This window comes from Quercus suber, unplaced genomic scaffold (assembly GCF_002906115.3).
Source record: "Quercus suber isolate HL8 unplaced genomic scaffold, Cork oak 2.0 scaffold_21, whole genome shotgun sequence".
Lineage (NCBI taxonomy): Eukaryota > Viridiplantae > Streptophyta > Magnoliopsida > Fagales > Fagaceae > Quercus > Quercus suber.
Genome location: NW_027069486.1, coordinates 2425207 through 2444138, shown reverse-complemented (window position 1 = coordinate 2444138; position 18932 = coordinate 2425207). Strand labels below are relative to the sequence as shown.

General features: G+C 34.1%; 1 protein-coding gene and 1 long non-coding RNA gene across 3 annotated transcripts; both read right to left on the bottom strand.

The window, feature by feature from the left end:
- Positions 1-1181: 1181 nt before the first annotated feature.
- On the bottom strand, positions 1182-2660 carry LOC136063648 (uncharacterized). Its single transcript, XR_010625274.1, has 2 exons — positions 2416-2660; positions 1182-1649 (listed from the first exon to the last, which is right to left on the bottom strand). It is a non-coding gene; the product is annotated as an uncharacterized LOC136063648 (long non-coding RNA).
- A 4539-nt stretch (positions 2661-7199) lies between these two features.
- LOC112027635 (uncharacterized) lies at positions 7200-16988 on the bottom strand. Of its 2 annotated transcripts, none has more exons than XM_024060292.2 (4): positions 16757-16988; positions 14085-14177; positions 12292-12559; positions 7200-7625 (listed from the first exon to the last, which is right to left on the bottom strand). In XM_024060292.2, the coding sequence occupies exons 2-4, from the start codon at positions 14166-14168 to the stop codon at positions 7477-7479; spliced, it is 501 nt and encodes a 166-aa protein (XP_023916060.1). In that variant the 5' UTR covers positions 14169-14177; positions 16757-16988; the 3' UTR covers positions 7200-7476. The 2 variants fall into 2 exon arrangements, with proteins under 2 accessions (XP_023916060.1, XP_065620250.1); XM_065764178.1 differs by lacking the exon at positions 16757-16988 and adding an exon at positions 15363-16151.
- Positions 16989-18932: the final 1944 nt, after the last annotated feature.

Sequence of the window (18932 nt, the reverse complement as noted above, 5' to 3'; positions counted from 1 at the left end):
ATTTCTATCGTGAAATCCATATGGAATTTGAGAAAACAACACATCATAAATCTCGAACTCAAATTTCTTGAGCAAACCTAGAATAAGAAAACAGCACCAACCCAACTCCCCAAACTCCTGCCCCCCCCCCCTATAAAGAATGTATTACGATGTAACACCCAATGAATAAATAAATAATCTGCAGGTGAGAATAACAGAACACAAACTGATAAACTAGAGTACAATGCATATCTGGAAACATAAACTGAAGTTATTGTATCTTGATGCAAACCTTGGACATGTAATGCTAGATAGGAACATATATTTTCTGCACATTATTTAATAATGCTATATAGAAGCATATAGTTGGAAATATAATAGCATTGTAAACTCAAATTGAGAATGTAGAACTGCAGTGTGAGCATCAGGTCTTTCACCCAAAACAATCAGCACGGTCATTTCAGCACTAGGACTCATATGAACAAATAGATAAAATAGGATTGGAGAACAAAAAATTGTCAAACTTTTCTTATAGAATTTCACATTGGGGAGTCAACAAGTTCCTATAATCTGACAGTTCAAACAAAAGTCCTAGTATCAAGGTACCTACGGCTAAAACCACCCAAATAGCCTCTTGCACATAGTTTTCATAACCAGACTGGACCGGACCTGACCAAACCAGCTGTTATTTTGGCAAGAAGTTCAAGGAAGTTGTGTTTTTGGAAAAATTTAAATTAGAGGCACATGCAGGGACTCAAACCCAAGCCCCCCATGCAAGAACTTGTGTTTGACATGCTAACCATTAATGCAAGTCAGCTTCTTGGGTCTTTATTTTACAAACTATCATATTTATTATATATAATTGAACTAATATATTTTATTTTGTCAAGATTTGACCTTGGTTGAACCCCGGTTTGACCTTAAAAAACTTTAACCTCTCACTTTTATGATTCTTTGAACGGTTTGGCTTTCAAAACAATGCTCTTGCATAATGAGAATTCATTAGCTGCTCAACTTAAAGCCTTATGGCATAGAAAGATTGAACAAATTTACCATATATCCCCTCTCTAGAATCCAAATCGAACAAATTATATTCCTCACTCCAACTATTTACATTAACTTTAAAGAAAAACATTCAATTTGTATTTTCAAATTGTATAAGATACATTTTTCCCAAAAAATAACATTCTAAACTCGCTAGCAGTTTCAACAGTGCAATTCATTAAGCAATATTTCAAAAGATAAAAAGTACAATGTAATTAAAAATATATTTCCAGCCCACTTCCAAGTTCCAAATACAAAACCCATCATTGAAAACCACTTCAAACAATTAAAACCCTATCTACTAAAAGCACCAAAACCAATGAAATGGAAGAGATTGAGATGATCATTAGCTCCAATCTTGCTTGTCCCGGTCAGGATCAATCATCATCAAAGAGAAAACCTGGTAAAAGGAATAATTTTAATTTACTGACGAAATCAGAATCCATTGTGATATCAAGATTAGGGAGGGAATCTAAACTTTTAATTGACCATCATCTTCTTCAACATGCTTTTTGGTAGCGCCAGACTCAACAACAAAGTCTTTGTTTTCTGGGTCTAATCCAAAGCTCAGCAGAGCAATTTGTACAATTGAAGCATATCAGGTAGATTTCAAAGTCTGGATACTTCTGCAATGAGAAACCATCCATTAAAAATTCAGTTCACTAAACATAGGATATTCAAATCTTGCATGAAGAAAAGTGTAGTGGGATAGAACATGGGGAAAACTAGGAAACAATAACCAAAAAAAAAATTCTTAATATAAGGTGCCACTTGTTCATTTTATAAAATACGACAGCTTATTTATAAAGTCTGGCAGTCATTTTTTTTTTTTGTCTTTTAAAATAAATAAATTGCGAATGTTCGCATAAGAGAGGCCTGGCTACCTCAGATTAGTCATAAACGAGGCTTGGCTACCTCAAATCAGCCATAGATAATGAGTTTTTTCATTGTTTTTGTTTCGCTTCCTGCTATTCTTCTAACCTCAATGGGAGGATCTGCGTTTTTCTTCATTGAATCCAAAACTTTTGAGTTTTCAGTTAAGGAAGAGGGTGCATTTTACTTGTTACACATTTACAGAAGAGGTCGGAACTCCCTATGTTACTTTCAGCGTTGTTAAAAGCGCTGAGCGCACTTAAGTGCAAAGTGCCTCCTAGAGCCTAGGCGCAAAGCGCAAGCGCACATTTGATCGATATAACAAAGGCACACCACACTACAGTAGGTAGAAACATTTTGTTTTACAGTATTCTATCAAGAAGAGAAGAAAGTCAAAGAAAACAGGGCAGGAGGTATACAGCAGAACGCCTCAGCATCATGTCTATCCTACTCAAAGGAAGGCATATCTAGGAAACAAAAAGATCGAGGGGGAGAGAGATAGAGAAAGAAATATGGAACCTCATCAATAACCTCCTCCTTGTGGACAAAGAGTTCGGTGCCCTGGTTAATATACTCGGAGCAGGAGTCACAGCAAATAGTGATAGGGAGCATGAAGGGGAAATTTTCCTCCACTGGATATACAGCCGGCGGTATACATTTGCGTCTCATCCTGGTTTTGGAGGAGAAGGCAAACAAGAGGGGTTTAGCTTATCTCTAGTACTTTTTTAACTGGAGATCTTATTTTGTTTTAAATACACAATGGTAAATAGAAGTGAGTTTTAAATTTTAATATCCATCTTTTATTTAGTTAGTAGGTAATGTGGTAGTTTCTCATTAAAACAAGTGAAGATTTAAGTTAAAAAAGTACCGGAGGTAAGCAAAACCCAAACAGAAGATAAAATACGGCACAATCTAGAATTTTTTTTTTTTTTTTTTTAGGATATTCAAATCTTGCATGAAGAAAAGTGTAGTGGGATAGAACATGGGGAAAACTAGGAAACAATAACCAAAAAAAAAATTCTTAATATAAGGTGCCACTTGTTCATTTTATAAAATACGACAGCTTATTTATAAAGTCTGGCAGTCATTTTTTTTTTTTTTGTCTTTTAAAATAAATAAATTGCGAATGTTCGCATAAGAGAGGCCTGGCTACCTCAGATTAGTCATAAACGAGGCTTGGCTACCTCAAATCAGCCATAGATAATGAGTTTTTTCATTGTTTTTGTTTCGCTTCCTGCTATTCTTCTAACCTCAATGGGAGGATCTGCGTTTTTCTTCGTTGAATCCAAAACTTTTGAGTTTTCAGTTAAGGAAGAGGGTGCATTTTACTTGTTACACATTTACAGAAGAGGTTGGAACTCCCTATGTTACTTTCAGCGTTGTTAAAAGCACTGAGCACACTTAAGTGCAAAGTGCCTCCTAGAGCCTAGGTGCAAAGCGCAAGCGCACATCTGATCGATATAACAAAGGCACACCACACTACACTAGGTAGAAACATTTTGTTTTACAGTATTCTATCAAGAAGAGAAGAAAGTAAAAGAAAACAGGGCAGGAGGTATACAGCAGAACGCCTCAGCATCATGTGTATCCTACTCAAAGGAAGGCATATCTAGGAACAAAAAGATCGAGAGGGAGAGAGATAGAGAAAGAAATATGGAACCTCATCAATAACCTCCTCCTTGTGGACAAAGAGTTCGGTGCCCTGGTTAATATACTTGGAGCAGGAGTCACAGCGAATAGTGATAGGGAGCATGAAGGGCAAATTTTCCTCCACTGGATATACAGCCGGCGGTATACATTTGCGTCTCATCCTGGTTTTGGAGGAGAAGGCAAACAAGAGGGGTTTAGCTTATCTCTAGTACTTTTTTAACTGGAGATCTTATTTTGTTTTAAATACACAATGGTAAATAGAAGTAAGTTTTAAATTTTAATATCCATCTTTTATTTAGTTAGTAGGTAATGTGGTAGTTTCTCATTAAAACAAGTGAAGATTTAAGTTAAAAAAGTACCGGAGGTAAACAAAACCTAAATAGAAGATGAAATACGGCATAATCTAGATTTTTTTTTTTTTTTTTTTCGAATGAAGATACTTACTAGGGTAAGGCTGATGGTGCCATTTGGAAATACATGTTTTCCTTTATACACTGAGACGAGTTTTCCCATTAAAAAAAAAAAAAAAACCAGATTGCATTTTTTATGACTATAATACCCTTCAAAATGGAGAAATTATAAGATCCACATGGTGAACAGTGACGTGGTCCACCATTCCACTAAAATTTGCCACTTGTTTAAATTTGTTAGTTAGAAAATTTTTTTAAATAGAAATTAATTATTGACTCAGAATTTTAAACAAGTGGAAGTTTTTTAGTAGAATGGTGGACCAGTGACGTGGTCCACCAAAGGACTCTATAATTTCTCCTCAAAATGATGTAAAAACTAATACTCAAATCAATCATACACTGAGACGTGTATAATTTTTTTTTTTTTTTGGGGGGAAACTTGTCTATATGCCTTCCGCGTGTTAGAGTCTCCAAAATTTTTGATTGGGTTGTGTTAACGAGCAATGTAAGGTAATCGTTAAGATTAAAATTTACATTCATTATAATTTAAGATTACTACAATTTCAATCAACAAAAATACCTAGGCGTGCGACGAAAAAATTATTTCACGCACAAAAGCACGTTTGTGGGTGTATGAGTGTTATGCGTTTTTGTTGGTGAAATAATTTTTTCATCGCACGCCTAAGTATTTTTGTGATTGAAAATGTAGTAATCTTAAATTATAATAGATATAAAAATTTTAATTTTTACCCAAAAAAATAGAAGAGCCTCTAAATAAAAAAATAAATAAAATAAAATAAAAACTACTCAGAAATAAAAAAATAAATAAAAAATAAATTAATGAAGCTATTTCTACTCTATATGAAACTATATTGCCAAAGTTGCAAGAAATTCAAATTACTATTTTGATTATATTCTATTTTTATAAGTTAATCTTTTTTATCATTATTTATTATCCTACAGTTCTACCATATTTATAACTTAAATAATATTTTATATTTTATCATTCAACTTCGATGATATTTATAATATTTTGTTGACTTTACATATAACTTTTAATTAGTCTATTGCAAAAGCAAACTTCCAGCATCAATAAAAAGTTGCCATCCTTATGAAACTACCTAAGGAAGGGAATTATGTTTCTTTCCTTTGTCCTAATTTTTTTTTAATGTTTTTTTTATGTTAGATAAACCTCAAACTACATCCTACATCCCTATAGTTTAGGACTCTTTAAATTTTACACCATGAAGTTTCATAATTTAAATTTTACACTTTCAAATTATATTTCAGTTATATTTGTATCCCCTCGTCTATATTTTCTATTAAGTGTCACATAAACTTACCACTCATATATAGTTCGTCCAATAAAATAATGTGACGTCATTTTTATATTAGTTATTTTAAGTTTTTTTTTTTTCACAAATATTATGTGGCATCATTTTATTTGACAAACTAATTAACACGCATGACTTAACGAAAAAATATATTGATAAGACTACTAATGCAAATGAAATATAACTACATAACATAAAATCTAAGTTTTGAAATTTCAAGGTTTAAAATTTAAAGACCCTCAAACTTAGAAATTTAAAGACAAAATCTATACACTCTCGAACTTTAGCATTTTATATTTAGGCCAATCTTTGACTACAACTAACACCAAGAATAGCCTGCCACCCACTAACAACACAAGTTCCCTTTGGGTTACTATCTTACTAGCTAGAATCACACCATTAGGGGATGGTATGCTTCCCATTGGTATCAATTTGTCTATCTACGTTCCTTTAATCTTTTACTAGCTAGAATCACACCATTAGGGGATGGTATGTAATGGGGATCTCTACACATTGAGGGGTAAGCTTCAGTCTGGTGGGTCACGTGCACTAACAGAATATGAGGTCGACATCTTGGTTATTGTAAGACACGTGTTGTGCCTGTGTTACTGTCTTTTGCACAAAAATATTGGATGCAAACTAAATCCTACATTGATTTATCAAAATAAATAAGTGACGTTAATGATGGGCTCAAATGAGAACCAGTAAGAACCGAACATATCAACAATTAATAAAAATACTGTAAAATAATTTGTGGTTGTAACATTACACTCATATATAATATGCCTCGATTCCATAGATGATGCATAAGACAAAACTTATGTACAGTATTTAGATATCGTTCTTTAGAATTTCCCTCTTAAGATTTAGGCATGTGATTTTTTTCTTATGGAATGAAAGTGTATTTTTAGTTAAATACTGCTACATGACTGAATCTTAAAAGCAAAACATAAGGAACAACACCTAATTATTGTAACTAAGAATAATAACAAGCTTATTGTGCAAAATGCAGATTGACATAGGACATCTACAAATCTTGTATTAAGGGTGTATTTGTATAAGTTGTTGCAAAACAGTGTTTTGGGTTTAAAATGGAATTTGTAAAAAAACTACGAGAGATTGTAGTTGCGAAACGAAATTTTGAGTTTTCAAAACTCGCTTTTAGGCTCCGAAAAGGCCTAACCAAACAGACCTTAAAATTACTTTTGTTGCCATCTATAGGCACGTCAATTATTAATAGCAATAAAAACTAACAGTGAAAGAGGGCAAAACAAAGTGGTAAGAAAGGAGAAACAGAAGGGGAAGTTTCCCATCAGCTAGCTAATTCAACCCTGTAGAAACCTTTTGTTAAGGGACCACAGAGCAAGAACACGGGCAATATGTGCAAACCTTTTGTTCAGTCCCCACGAAACTTCCAAGCTTCTAGGAAAAAGTATAAAACTACAAGGTCCCTCAACCTGACACCAAACTATTCTTTTTAACACTTCATTTGAGTAGGGAGGAAGAAAGCCATAGGGAACAAAACAAAAAGGAAACAAGACGAAAGCTAGAGGTCTTATACTCATCATGTAATATTAAATACTAGCTAGTCTTAACTATAAACATGGGAACATGGTTCCACGTATTATGCCATAGAACAGTGAAGAAGCATTCATCATGGTGTGCACACATGTAAAGGAAATGGAGATCTTATGTTTGATGGCCACATTTGGACCGTCATATTATTTTGTATAACTTGACTTGTATCATCTACAATAGGTAATGATATACTCTTTTTCTGCGCATTTCAGAAACAAGGCTGGTACATTCAAGTGTGTGTCATAAAAATACTGTGACCAGGTGTGTATGATATGCTGATCACTGACAAGCACAAGTGTTCTGAACAAAAGTGTAACCACAAAGTAGGACCTAAAAAAGAGGTGTAACCATGAAGATTAATGTAGATCAAACGAACATTAACTACTAAAATTTTCTATCATTACTAACATGGAGTCAAATGCTGCAATTTGGCAACCCTCATGAGCAGCATTAGGAGAAAACATTCAAAAACTAGTCTATACATAATTTCATACCAGGTAAATGTGAATGTTACAATTGTGAGATGGAGAAGAAATGAGCGTAATTTCCACAGGGGAGTAGAGGCGAGGTTATTGCCATGAGGTAGACTATATTTCCAAAATCACCACTTACTTTGGTTTGTCTGATAGGGTTATGATAGATTTGAGTACACCTGGACTGATCCTGTCAGCAATGGCACCTCTTTCTGAAATCAAAAAGGACTTCTCTTTCATATAGCTCTGTAGTCTTTTCGCATCAAAGTCAAGTTGTGCTTGATCTACATTACAAGGACAAGGCCCAGATTATCCACAATATCAATTATCTTATATGTATAAAGTGAAGAAAAAATTTTCTTGACAATAATGACTATCAAGATCAAAACACTTTCAGTAGCATTGAGTAAGCAAAGCAATAACATAAGTCATTAGACAGAAAAACTAATTTCATTTTCTACGAAGGAACCACTTGTAAGATTACAAATGAAGAAAAAAAGGTACGTGGATAATTTATAATTTTTTTAATTAGAAAGTTGGGTCTTGTACCCATGACCTCATCCTCAGCCTTGCTCTTACAAGAAAGTAGGTTCCATCTGAGAATAAGGAGAATTAATTATCTCAACAACTCTTGATTCTTGAAGTACAAGGAAGGAGATGCCATTTGAGAATAAGGAAAATTAATTATCTCAATAACTCTTGATTCTTGAAGAGTCTGTCCTTTATCCCTTCTCATGGTCCAGCCACCTGAATGACTGATTTACTGCCAAACTAAAAACAGTTTTTAGCTGCCCAGTTTGTAAACAAATGCAGCTAAATGTTATCATAGAATCCTAAGAATCCTTTCCAGTGCAACTTCACAACATTGTGCCACTACCTTGAATCCACTCCTTTCAGGTGGAATTCTTTTCCTATGACGGAGCTATATTAGGAGCATATCCAAGATACTGATACTATTTGGTTACCCATGAAACCCATCCAATAATTCTTAAAAATATCAAATATTTGGGCAGGAAAATAATTTTGAAGAAATAAGTCATATTTGATGCTCCCCAGATACTTGCATACATGTATCAACAAATCTTGAACCTCAAAGCAGTGCAGTCACACACAAGCTAGGCACTTGCCTAGACGATCAGGCAAGGTGAGGTGCTACTAAAGCACCATTGAAGTCTGCAAGGTGCCTTTAGAGCCTAGTTGAGCACCTTAAATAAGGCTGTAAGGTGCTTGAGGTGAGAGCCTCATGAAAATTCAGCAGAAAGAAAAAAAGGCAGTTTTGTAATTTGGCAAAAAATGTTAGTCCTATACTTGAAATAATTCAAGTAAGGGGTTACTCTCGCTCTTGCTTTCTTTTCTCACCTCTCTTTCCCCACATAGAAATATCATCTTCCGGAGGGTTGTGGCGCACCGTGTTATGTAGCGCCTTTGGCAAGAATGGAATGTGAGATGCTTTGAGGGAAATGAACGATCTATACTTAAGATTAAATCCCTCCTTCATTCTTTGCTGGATTGGAGTACTGCTTAAATTTCTCCTCCCTGTTCTAATTTATTTGATTTAATTTTTGTAATTTGTGAGTTTGATGCACTGCTACTCAAGAACACCTCTAGTGTACCTAGGTATTCTCTTTTTTGATTGATGAACTTTTGTTACTTATCAAAAAAAAAAAAAAAATTAATGTTAAGAGTTGTGTTAATATCAATGACATACACATTTGGTCCAATTAGCTTCAGCACTTTAAATGGTCCAGGCCGTCTAGCACTGCAATTTCCTAACTATTCCTAAAGGAAACTGCTCAGGCCTAATATGAACCATGACATAATCTGATATGTTAAATTCTAAATGTCGATGATGAGAATCAACCTAAATTTTATATTGTTTATTACTCGGTTGAATACATTTGTTGATGTCATGATGCAAGTCATGGGCATGCAATCCAAAAGCTTTGGTTGACTCAGACACTCAAACATGAGGGGACATGGGGAGGAGACCTAAAGGTTTCCTAGCCTTCTAACCTGCACAACCTCAAACAAACTCATGCCTATGATCCTATTGATAGAGAATTGCATGCAAATTAGGCCGTAGGGAGAATAGAGTACAAGTTCCTAGCATGTCCACCTACAAGACACCTTGAAATGTTCCCAAGGTTCTTATTAACAACCTTAGTCTGGCCAAATGTTGCAAGATGGTAAGCGATAGAGAATTTCAACTTTTTTCTTTCTATGGGCCAAATAGTTTTCTAAAAATAACTCATTAACTCTATCAGACACTGTTTTTGGGGAGGCTATATAGTTTGAGAATTTCGTTGAAATAAAGTTTGGCAACCTTGGAGGCATTAGAGGACTCAGAATAGGGAATGATTGGGCCATTTTGGATAATACATAGTCACAAGAGAAAAGTCATGCTTCCTAAGGGTGCAAGAGAGACCTAGCACAAAATCCATGCTTACATCCTACCTAGGGTGATCTAGCACCAATAAAGGGGTGTAAAGGCCAACATTTTGCTTACGGTGTTTGACCAGTTGACATTAGCAACACTGGCCAATTATCTTGGTGACATCTCACTTAAGCTTGGCTAGTAGAATTGTGCTCTAGCTCCTCAATGGTCTTATTGCACCCGAAATTCCCTGCAAGCCCACCCACATGCACTTCCCTCACTAGGAAATCTCTCACCTATGTGCACAAAAAAAAGAGCTTGTTGGACTTAATTAAATAGCCGTTATCATAGTGATAGCTCAATCACATTGAATCCATCAAGCCCTTCTCCAACTTCTCAATCCAAGTCACACAAGTTTCTTGAATTCCCTATTCTGTGGCCCAAGCCCATCCCCAACTCCTCATTAGCTGAACTGCCTTATCCATTGTCAAAATTTCATACACATTTACAATTCAAATCCAATCCCTTTGGTTTCTGATGTCGAGAAAACAATGTAATTGCTTAGAAATGTGAAGAGACTGGTGATCGTGTTTGGAAAAGGTGCAGCACTTTTAACTAGGTGAATTCTTAGCAAACGGGGATTGACAATGATAAAGATTAGTTACAACTTAGGTAAAGTGAGATTGGAGAGAAGGAAAAAAAAACAAAAACAAAAACAAAAAAACAAAATATGATAGGCTTAACAAGCAATCATTGTTAAGTACTTAAAAAAATCAAGTGATTCTAGCCTATCAAATAAAAAAAATCATGTGATTCTCATAAGACCTAATGGAAAATGGCTTATTCTAAAAAATGCCAAATAGTAATTTGGAAGAAAAACTTTTCCTTATAAAACTAACCATAACTTGTAAAATAGAAACCCAAGTTAAAAATTGTTTCAAGCCTAGAATTCTTATAACAATATCTTTAAAATCATACGAATCTTGCTTTAATCGGACTTCGATAAACTACTGCTAGTCCCAAAAGTTGAACCAAATAAGAAATAAGTGAATTTAGTCACGTAATCATTACTCTAATACAATCCCTAATGTGCAGACCCAATTTCTCCATCAATAAGTGAGTACACAGGGAATTTTTAATTTTTATAGGGGAGGTAGAGCCTCAATAAATGATAAACTACCACCAATCCCCAAAACTTAAACTAATAGGAAGGAGGTGAATTAAATCACTTAACCATTATTCTAACAAACTTCACACATTTTTCCTGTAAAAATAAAATAAATCTTGAATAAAAAAATTGCGAAGCAGCAACAAATTAATCTCCCATCACCACATCATAAATATTAGATGTTATGACAAAAGAAGGAGATTCATCTAGATATTGGTTTGTAATAGGACAGAACAAAATCTTGATTTTGTGATCCAACTGTTATAAACTCAATCTGACCTTGCATCTGAGATCATATGGCATGCATATAGGGAGAGCCACAATGTTTTTTCTAGCACAAATTGCAAAGCAGGCATTGTAAGTTGTTAAGAACTGCTATAAGGCCAACAAAACAATAGCCTTGACAACATCACCGTTTTTTTTTGGATATGTAATTGACAACAATCCCCATGATTGAAATCAGGGATAAAAACCAATATATCAAGCCAATAATACAATGACATTATCATGGAATGTTTGATACTTGAACATATAAAACATAGCTATTCCTTTATTTGTAACTAGTTTTTTATTGGTAAGCTACACGTGCACCAATATATATATATATATATTTTTTATTTTTTTTTTGTAACTAACTTTAGATATCAACTTATCATTAGACAAATTTAGTTGACCCTGTGAATTAGCAAAACAAGGTTCCGAGTTCCAAGATGTGGGTTCAAGAATCCAAAACAATCAATCTAATATCTATCAATATCAGGCCTGTCATTGCTTCTTAATTGGTCTTATTCTATATATTTACATGTTTCTCTAACAAATTAAAATTTTAAGCCTTCTCTATTGCATTTCTCAAATGAATCCAAAATGTTATTGTTTACTAGGGGAACAAGCAATGCAGAGAAATTAAATTTAAGAACTTTAATTTATTTATCCTAGATGGAGGAATTCAAATTTAATTTGGGTAGATTGCCAGGAGAGTTGGAATAGAGCTATTGTTTGACCTGAGTTAATATTTATAAAAAGAGGCTTACTTACAATAGTATTTGAGTAATATTTGAGTAAAAACAGAGACAATTTTCATATGGACATACAGAAAATATATTTACATTTTATCCACATATGCATATCATATATATACATATATATATATATATATATGTATATATATTATAAAATCACCCTCATGAAAAAGGAGCACAAATTCTAGAAAGAACAAAGTTTCATTTCTGATGTATGTTAATTTTGTTATTCTTCAACTCAACATACTCAAAAACTTAGTAAGCCTAGGAACTCCTTAATAAATCACCTCATTTGGTATGTGATGATTTTTGTGTGTGTTTATAATTATCGTATTAAAAAGCAACTTAAACACATAATTGCAATAAAATAAGAAAGGTTTGAGAAAAACCTGTCTCCAAGATGGTATGAGCAGCATGAAATGGAATCCTACCAATGAGATCAGTCCCGGGGAACATCATCCATGTCCGCTCATTAGAGTCATGGTTGCCACAGGTGGTACATACCTCCTTCACCAAGGGCCTGGATTCAGGACCCCCAATATCTCTCATTATTGACTCAAAAGGAGATGCAACACTAGTTTTTGTCGTCCGAGCCCTCTTCCTCAATGCAGTAAGCGCCTCCCTATTCCCATTCCTCACTCTATCATTTTCAACCAGCTACATTTTCATCAAAGGAATCAGTAACCTTTCATGTCCTCACAAAGAAAGCAAGATTTATCCATCACACATACACATGCACACAAAAGAAGAAAGAAAAGAATAAAAAGCTATATTACCTCCTTTAAAGTAAATAGAAGAAATAATTTTTCTTTATAGGTGTTGGAGATATTGAGTTTATGTCAATGTAAAATGGCCAAAAGGACCAATATATTGTAAGCCCATGTAGGGCTAACCCTACCTCCTATATATACCCTAATAGGGTTCATTGTAATCAACACTTGAGAATACAGCCCTCTCTCTTTTTAGTGTTTCTACTCAACTATCAGTAATTTTAATCCAGCCTCTAGGTTGCCCCTTCCGAGATCCGACCACAAAGCCACAACTCATTTGATCCCATACTCAATGAGCTACACCCAATTAATCAGGGTGATGGTTGGCTCTAATACCAAATGTTACAAACCCATGGGTAGAGCTCACCCTTGAAAACCGGCTTGCAAGGGCAGGGTGCTCAAGAGCTTATAAACACATGATTAAGTTTACACTTAACCAATGTGGGACACTAGGATCATAATGTGCTATCACTTCTCTATATTATTTTATTCTTGTCTTTAAAAATAGGTAATAATAATTAATTAAAAAGTGGCTACTTCATGTAAAATGAACATGAAGAGCCTAAAGAATTACAAGAAATGAAAAAATTATCTACAAAAAGGCAGCATATCTAAAAACGCAACAATAGAATCCCTATTTCTAAAACCCCATGCCTTGAGACCAACCAAATAAGGAATTAAAAAAAAAATCACAAGCAACTGATTTCCTATGTGCTTCTCATCTTCAAATGTATGTCTATTGCGTTCTCTCCATATGGTCCACATCAAACTCAAAGGAACCATTTTCCATATGTCGGATGAATGTTTACCAGCCATTTTCTCCAACCAAGCAATAAATCAATCACCTTCTCTACTAAACCCTATTCATCCCAAAAGGTTGGAAAACAAAACTCCACAAGTCATAGCCCACCTTGCAACCAATTTTTCTCTCCAAATCTCACCTATTTTGAAGAGAAAATTTTTGTTTACTTCCAAGGAAGAATTTTGAATTATTTTCTTCTCTTATTCCTTTCTTTTCCCTTCCCCTTTCTTTAGGTAAACATAATTTTAATCAGAGAGGGAAAAAACAACCAAACAACAACAAGAAGAAATTATAATTTTTTCCTCAAGTAAATAAAAAATAGTGTTATTAACTCAACCAAGCCAAACAACTTGTATTGGACTTAGTTGAGCTTTGCAATTTTGTTTCTTAGTTCCCTAATAACAGCAAAAATTTATAATTTTGTGTTCTTAAGCAATAATGTTTCAATTTTGAGTTCTAAATTTACAGATTCGTTTCAAAATAGTGAATAGAAATTGTCCTCAAGCTTCAAATGTCAATTGTCTTTCTATTTTCCCACACTTTCTTAGCAACATAACAGAATGTTAAATAAAAGAAAAGAAAAAAAAAACAGTGAGTTTGAGAAAATTACCTGATGGCGAGCTAAAAGAAGATGCTCAGCTTCAGTTTCAAGCTCAATTAAGCCCTCCTGGAATTGCTTCATAGTCTCATCCATTTTTAAATTCTAAATAGAAAAACACAGCATACAAAGAATAGATTTGTTTTTTAAATAATATATATATATATATAAAAAAAGAGGAAAAAAAAAAAGACATAATTTTTATTAGGGGTTTTCAGTTTTATACAAAAAAGAAAAAGAAAAAAAATTGCAATTAGACATAATTAGAACCTTGAATGCCTGATCATCAACCATAATAATTAATACATGCTTTAGTTTGGTGTAGCTAAAACTTGGGCTTAGGACTTGTCAAAATATAGAGAGTAAAATAAATAACTTCTTGTATTATCAACGTGTGTAAATTACATCAAAGCACTCTTATATATAAAAGTGGTAGCCTAAGAAAATATCACTAACAAACTAACTAATTTGGTCATTCCTAACTAAATTTTTTTAATAGGTAGCAATTCCTAACTAATTGAAAAATCACGTGGAAAATATGGAAAATGTGTAGACTAAAATACAATGTACAAAATACAAAGACTAATGTACAATATAATTTCTAATAGGCCCCCTCAAGAGTCAAGATGGAGTGTACACACATATGAACCTTGATGAAGAAGAAGAAATTCTGCATAGCAGAAGTAAAAGGCTCAATGTGAGCTCCAAGATGCATGATCAAGTGCAACACGAAGGTGATGGTGAGAGGCGTCACTGATCACAGACAAAAGATGCTGAAAAAGGGCAATGGCAAAAACTAGAATGATGGCCGCAAAAACACCAACGATGGCTGGAGAACAATAGACCCGACAAAGTATTGCCGGCAAAAACCAACACATAAATGGAGAACAACAAAACCGGAAACAAAGCCGGAAGCAACACAGAAATTGCTGCAGAAACCGGAAACAATGCAGAACTTGCTACTAAAACCAGAAACAATGCAGAACTTGCTGCGTAAAGGCGAGCCCCACAGCTCCAAAAATATGATGTACACCAGGGCTCTAAAATAGACAAGCACCATAGCTCCAAAACAGAGTAGAGTGCCTAGAGTACTAGACATGGATTGATAGAACCTTTCAAATGCAGTGAGGTAGTAACCCATGAGTCTAAAATCTAGCATCAAATTCTTAGAAGAGATGCCAATATCAATGGCAACAGAAACAACGAAACCCAGCTGCAAACTGAGTAATCCACCATAGCAAAAACAAAGTGCAACATCCACAGTTGCAGAAAGAGAAGCAAGCGTCCTACCAACCAAGCAATCACCAGCCCCTGTGAGCCTCACAACAGATGCAGTAAGTGCAGGAAAATGCACAGCAAAAAGATGAGAATCTCTTTCCAAATCACCATACCAATGTGGAGGACAGCTTGATGTCACAATCTCATAAAACTGATCACAAGAGCCAAGCCAAAAGTATTGAAGCTCGAAGCCATGTTGTGATCAAGAACTTTTATAGAAATGAATTAAAAACCGAATGGTCATGCTTCAAATCTCAAGAAAAGCAAACCCACGTGCTTATCTCCACACTAGGACCTTCAAGCATCAAGAACATGCTGGCCCAAAATCACATATGTACTAGTCATAGTTTGCTGAGTGAAGAAATAGGTGTCGAGATTAATCTCAACCCCCATTCCAACCATATCTTGGCGAAACAGCACCAAGCATTCTCTTTGGCAATTAATCAAAAGGGTGATCTTCAAAATGGCTAAAATCCAGCTCCAGCTGAATTTCACAAGAATTAACAGAACCCACAAGGAAGGAAGTGGATATGAAAGAGAATTATAAATGAAATAAAGTAAGAATAAAAAACCAGGATTTTGGGTAAAGAATCAGATCAAATTTGGAGAACCCAGATTGAAAAGAAAAGGCTTTTTTCTGTGGAGTAAAATCCTAAGTTCCATATAGGAAAATGAAATCCTCTGTTTGCACCCAAAATATGATGCTTAACAATGTAGCCAAGAAGCAGATTGAAGAAATGCTCACAAAAAAATGATATCTTGAACGTGTATATAGGTCAGCAAGGTTTAAGATAAATAAGAGGGGAGAATGTGCAGAATAGCTGTGCAAAGCCTTTGTATATAGTTAGTTAGGCAACGTTTGAAACTATAAGGGAAACTAGACATTTCGAGTTTTAGAAACTCGAGATTCATATGCATAAATCTCGAGTTTTAGAAACTCGAGTTCCATGCAAAAAAAATTTTAGCTTTATCGCTCCTATAGTGGCGTTTTTAAGTCCTATAGTGACGTTTTAAAGCCCTATAGCGGCGTTTTCCTGCAAAATTTTTTTCATAAGTATTCAGTACAGGTTCAGGGAGGCCTATAGTGGCGTTTTTAAGTCCTATAGTGACGTTTTAAAGCCCTATAGCGACGTTTTTCTGCTAAATTTTTTTATAACTCCATTTTGAAGGCCTATAGTGACGTTTTTAAGTCCCTATAGCGGCGTTTTTCGGAACTCGAGTTCTATCCGCTTACAAAGCGAGACTTAAAAACTCGAGTTTTATCATAGAACTCGAGTTTTAGACACTCGAAACGTTACTTTTCAACATTGTTTTGAAACGTGACAAGTATCTAAATTTTTTTATATTTATGGTTAAATGGAAATAAAATTCAAATAAGAGGGAAGGGGTTGAAGACGAAACAAAACCTGTTCTTCGAGTTGTCAGAAAACTCACAGACCATAAATCTTCCACAATCAGTCCAACAATTGAAGAACTCCTCCAAGCCCTAAATCGAATATAGAGACTGTTGGTTGAAGATGGAGAATATGGTAATGGTCTAGTAGAGACTCAAATGAAGGAGATTTCCACAATAAGTGCAAGAAAAGATGGCGATTTATTTTATTCATTTTAAATTCATTATTTTATAATTTTTTTTTTTTTTTAATTCTCAAATGGATCTTTCCATTAGCAAGATCCAAATGAAATTTTTGAAAAACAAGTACCATATTGAATGCATTAAAAACATAAAGACCAGAAATAAAATACCCCCCCACCCCTCCAAAATAATATAGTTACTTAAAAGGTATTTTTGCCCAATATTATATTATATATACTTCAATCAACCATCATATTTAAGAGCTTGTTTAAATACGCTATTATGTTTAAGCTTGTCCTGTTTCGAAATCAAACCTTAAAGATAGGCTTGAACTTATTTACAAATCCATTTTTTCATGAAAATGTTTTGTATGACTCTTAATGAAAATGCTTTATATTGAAATAAAAAAAAAAAAGCTTAAAAAGGATGAACCTTGCATGGATAAATGTATAATATCTCTAATTTGTTCTCTTGCTGAGGATAATTTATGAACGATTATATTCCCTAAATTTTCAGCCACTGGGAACGATTATATATATGTACTAGTTGCTAACCTATGTGATGCATGGTATATTTAAATAAATATTAAAACTATCTAGTTTACTTGAAGGTACTATGACTTCAAAAATGATAACCAAAAACTTAGGCTAAATGAATGCAATTCATATATAGTTAAATCCATTACCATAAAAGTGCTCTTACATTTGCCTTGATAAGTACTAATAATTATAGAAGACAAAAGAATTACTACACAATATAAACATATAACTGCTCTTACTATAGTGACTTCTTAAAATTAAGCCTAAGCAATTGTGACTCCAAAAGTTCTTACATGTAGACACTTTGAACAATCCTTTTTATTTGAGATTAGTGAAAAAGGTTCAAATCATCATCATTATGCGCAAGGATACAGGGGTAAACTGGTAATGATATGGAAGATGGACAAAAAACTTCTTCAAATTAGTTTATGAATATAGGTCCAACTAGATTATGATATAGGCCCATCATTATGTCCTCATATTGCAATAAGCAAACTAGATTATGATAATTGGTGAATGGAAAATGACTGTGGTGGAACCCGAGAAACTAATTTATAGATTGAAAGTTTCAACTCTCATCTTCACATAAGAGGCCGTATTTAATTTGAAAATTGCATAAGAAATTTAGAGCAAACCTTATTTTGGGTTCTTGAATTAGTTGGACCTGATTCTCAAAACTTTTATTTCTTACCCACCACTACTAGTTTGATTCCAGAGAAGAAAACCTGTTAAGTTTAAAAAAAGGTAAAGGAAAAAACAAAGTGAACATGAGATAAATGGAAGAGGAACATGCTACTATGTCTACACTATTCACATAAATCACCAACCCAAGTTGAAGCTTAATCCTATTTATAGGGAAGATGATATAATAACCACTACTTATAGGATGCACGGATACTTAGTTTGGAGTGTTGTACCCGTGTCTTATTTGCCATATCATGTTATAATTTTTCAAAAATTGTTCATGTCATCATGTCGTACCCCTACCCATGTTCGTGTCCATGTCTGTTAATCCTAGCTTGATTGGGCTAAAAATAAAAAAATAAAAAAATAAAAAATGAAAAAACCATTTCTTAAAGCTTTTTAAGTTCCAAAAGTGGTGTTTCCCCAATAGCCCAACACTATCATTACATCCCACAACCTGTTAATCATTTACTATTATAATAGTCCTTCCTATGCAAACTAGGGGTGTGCAGAAAATCCACTGACCTGCCAAACCCGACCCGACCCAACTCGACTCGCCGGGTTAGGTCAGTTTTTAAGGCTTGGTGGGTTGGGTTGGGTTACAATTTTTTTTTTTTTTTAATGGCAGGTCGGGTTGGGTTTGGGTCATAAAAGTACAAACTCGCCAAACCCGACCCAACCCGACCCAACCCACCCATATTTAATATATATTTAAAATATATTATATATTTAATAATTTTTTTTAAAACCAGCTTTAGGGCACTTATATATATATATATATAT